At 38.8% G+C, this 3,901-nt stretch overlaps 1 protein-coding gene across 2 annotated transcripts in view; it reads left to right on the top strand.

The window, feature by feature from the left end:
• The window catches only part of Depdc1 (DEP domain containing 1), a 22,515-nt gene extending 18,842 nt beyond the window's left edge, over positions 1–3,673 (top strand). Inside the window, exons 9-11 of one of the 2 annotated variants that reach the window (XM_013020540.1) lie at positions 335–511; positions 2,024–2,209; positions 3,038–3,673. In XM_013020540.1, coding sequence (XP_012875994.1) covers positions 335–511; positions 2,024–2,209; positions 3,038–3,178 — 504 coding nt within the window. In that variant the 3' untranslated portion in view covers positions 3,179–3,673. The remainder of the gene's footprint in view (positions 1–334; positions 512–2,023; positions 2,210–3,037) is intronic. The other variant, XM_013020539.1, reaches the window with a different exon arrangement.
• The last annotated feature ends 228 nt before the right edge of the window (positions 3,674–3,901 follow it).

Here is a 3,901-nt window from a genome sequence, read left to right as displayed (position 1 = left end):
AGCGCTCTACCACTTGAGCCATAGCGCCACTTCCGGCTTTTTTATTTTTGCTTATGTGGTGCTGGGAAATTGAACCCAGGGCCTCAGGCATGCAAGGCAAGTGTTCTACCACTGAGCCACCTTCCCAGCCCCCATTTGTTTTTTATTAATAAGTTTTATTGTGAAAATACTGTACAGAGGAGTTACAATTACATGAGCAAGGTAATGAGTACATTTCTTATCAAGCGGTATTGCCCTTCCTTTGTTTCCCCTTACCATCCCTGCCCTCCCATTTCTCCCCAGCCTCCACCCAGAAACCTTGCATTCTTAAACATACATCTTTTAATGTTTCTAGATGATACACACTTTTTCTCGGTGTGTACTGTGCTGTGCTGAAGAAGTGGATCTTGATGAGCTTCTTGCTGCAAGATTAGTTTCTTTCTTAATGGATCATCATCAAGAAATTCTCCAAGTACCCTCTTACTTACAGACTGCAGTGGAGAAACATCTTGACTACTTAAAGAAGGGCTATGTAGGTATTTTGGGTCTCAAAAGTGTCTTCACTGGCCAGGCACTGGTGGCTCACTCCTATAATCCTAGCTATTCAGGAAGCTGAGATCTGAGAATCACAGTTTGAAGCCAGCCCATACTGGAAAGTCTGTGACAACTCTGTCTCCAATTAACCACCAGAAAACCAGAAGTGAAGCTCTGGCTCAAAGTGGTAGAACACTGGTCTTGAGGGGAAAAAAAAAGCTCAGGGACTGTGTCCAGGCCCTGAGTTCAAACCCCACAACTATCAAAAAGTCTCTCCACTAGTTATTAGCAAGTGGCAAACTTAGCTCATACTAGCTCTATCTAAAATGGAGTCCGAACTCATCAACAAATCTATAAAATTTAGGAATATAGACAGAACTGAGGACACAAATAACACTGGGACTCTTCCTGTTGTCCATGTCTTATTTCTTTTCTTTTTTCAGATGTGGGGTTTGAACTCAGGTCCTGGGTGCTATCCCTGAGCCTCTTTATGCTTAAAGCTAGCACCACTCTACCACTTGAGCCACAGTGCCACTTCTAGTTTTTGAGTGGTTAATTGGAGATAAGAGTCTCACAGGACTTTTCTGCCCTAGCTGGCTTTGAACCACAATCCTCAGATCTCAACTTCCTAAGTAGCTAGGATTACAGGTGTGAAACACTGGCACCCAGCCCGTGTCTTATTTCTATTTCATCCTGTATTTGACAGGTGACTCCTTTATATGATAGGGAATATCGTTGATTAAAGTTCATGAGTCACAGACTTCACTTTGAGACCTAGAAAAAAAAAGCCATCCCTGTACCTCCAATCTGAAGAGGTGTGGGTATAGATCCTTGATTGGCCCCGTCTCCACTAAATGTGTATCCTTTGGGTGTTTGAGGATCAGTGGGATGGAAAGAGAGCCATATTCTGATTGGCCCTATACCTCTTAGAGCCAAATTTGTTCTTTAAGAAACATTAGGGAGGAAAGGGTAGAATGGGAAGGAACCATTACCAAAGGGAGATAAAGGAATACCGAGCAGCCCAAAATAATAAACATGTACTTTATTCATGCATTGGTTGACCAGCACATTGCTTTACTGTTCTAGCTTACACATAATTTAAATTATCCCCTACAATTTCTTCCTCATCTCAGCAGATATGTAGACTCTGCCCTGCCCAGGCCCTAGCTCTCAACACTAAATGAATATTATTAAGTTCAGAATGTTAAGATGAAATAAAATATCACTTAAGATTATTGCTGTCTTATAGTTTAAATAAAATCTATGGTGCTAAGTACTTTATATACATGTTCCTATGGAGCCTTTATTTTAATGATGGAATAATCCAAGACATGTAAATAACTTGCTGAAGGCTAAAGTTGTGGAGCTGGGACTTAACTCTTACCCTATTGCATCATCTGTAGTCGAGTTTGGTAGTAGACCCATAGTTACTAGATCTCAGCATAAGGATACTGAATAAGAACACATGCAGAATTAGCAGATCATCACTGTCTCGTTTTCTTCACTACAGGTTAAAAGTCCTGGAGAGGAACTGGTTGCACCTTTGCCAACTTATTCTTACTGTACGCAGATTAGTACACAGGAGTTTGATGAACAGAAGGTTTCTACCTCTCAAGCTGCAATTGCAGAACTTTTAGAGACTATTATTAAAAACAAGAGTTTACCGGTAAAGGAGAAAAAAAGAAAACTGAAACAGGTAAGAGAATGAGCAATGTCTCATTCATGTAAATATGTTCCATTATGCTATTCATGCTTGTTACTTAGTGACAATTAAAATCCAATTTCTTATTTTAATACTGCAGATTTAAAGTTTGAACATAAAGGCTATATATCATGCTTCATATGTACACATTAAACTACTGCTAAAACACCTGAACATCCATTTGATTTCACTCTGTATCCCAAATTTGAAAACAATAATGACATAAATAACGGATACTGTGCTGTATTGCTGGTGTTTTGTTTAATTATACCTTTGATTAGCCTGGAAAAGCAATTAGAAAATTTGCTTTATAATATATTTTGAGTAACTCATCATTACCATTTAGAATCTTTAGCTCTAAATCCAAACCCAGTAGCTGCATGACTCTCTCAAGAACATTAATGCTGTAGGCACTAAGAAATGTCTGTGCCAATTCTGTGCCTTCTTGGGCTTAACCAGTGAGAAACAAATGGTAGAATTTTTTTTTTGGGGGGGGGGGTCTGGTCATGGGGCCTGAACTCTGGGCCTGGGCGCTATCCCTCAGCTCTTCAGCTCAAGGCTAGTGCTCTACCACTTGAGCCACAGCGCCACTTCCGGCTTTTTTCTTTTTGCTTATGTGGTGCTGAGGAATCGAACCCAGGGCCTCGAGTATGCAAGGTAAGCGCTCTACCACTGAGCCACCTTCCCAGCCCCCAAATGGTAGAATTTTTAAAGGAGAGTTAGCAAAGAAGGCAAGGCAGGGATAAAATGAAAGGATACTTGAGTACCTTCAGCTAGTAAAGAGATGTTCACTGCCATCTAATTCTTCATTTCATTTTTAAGTTTCAGAAGGAATATCCCTTGATATATCAGAAAAGGTTTCCAACCACAGAGAGTGAAGCAGCACTTTTTGGTGACAAACCTACAATCAAGCAACCAATGCTGAGTTTAAGGAAACCAAAGTTGCGTAGTCTGAGATATTAAGAGGATGAAAAGAATTATCTCATGCTGGTGAAATGCTGAGAAATGAAGCCATATCTGAGAATCTAGCTAGTTCAGGAAGTCTGTTACTAATAAGGTTTCTTTAATAAACATGTACAGAAGTGCCAAAATAGTTTTATTACTCAACATGAGACTTCAGAGCAGCTACTGGATCTCAGCTGAGAGGACATAACAATAAATAATGATACTTTAGACAGAAACAATCTTTTTTAAATACAATTATGCAGAAGTTACTGTGATTGTACTAAGTTTTTATTTATTTGAATTTTGAAAATTAAGCATGGTCAAGATTAAGCTGTAATCCTGTTTTTAAAACAAAATTTATCTGCACATGTGATTATGGATATTAGCTAAAGAACTAGTTTCTTGTTTCTAAATGTAAGAATATGAAAAATATTTGAAAGTTCATTGAATTCTCAGCTGCTAAATATTGCACTCCTTTAATTTTTTTTTAGTTTTGATCTATTTATATATTTGGGGGGGGCTGGGTTTTGTTGTTTTTGTTTGGGGGGTTTCTTATTTAGGGGTGTTTTGTTTTTGAGATAGGATATCACTAGCTGGCCTCAAACCCAAGTTCCTCTTGCCTCAGCCTCCTGAATGCTGAGATAATAGGCATGTACCACACCTGGCTTTTATATTTAAAACGTGAGTTTTTAAAGCATGCTTCTATAGCTATTTCAGTCACTTATTTTATCCATAAATACC

This window comes from Dipodomys ordii, unplaced genomic scaffold, assembly GCF_000151885.1.
Source record: "Dipodomys ordii isolate 6190 unplaced genomic scaffold, Dord_2.0 Scaffold51, whole genome shotgun sequence".
Classification (NCBI taxonomy): domain Eukaryota; kingdom Metazoa; phylum Chordata; class Mammalia; order Rodentia; family Heteromyidae; genus Dipodomys; species Dipodomys ordii.
Note: the sequence above shows the minus strand (reverse complement) of the source record. Positions and strands in the feature narration are given on the sequence as shown.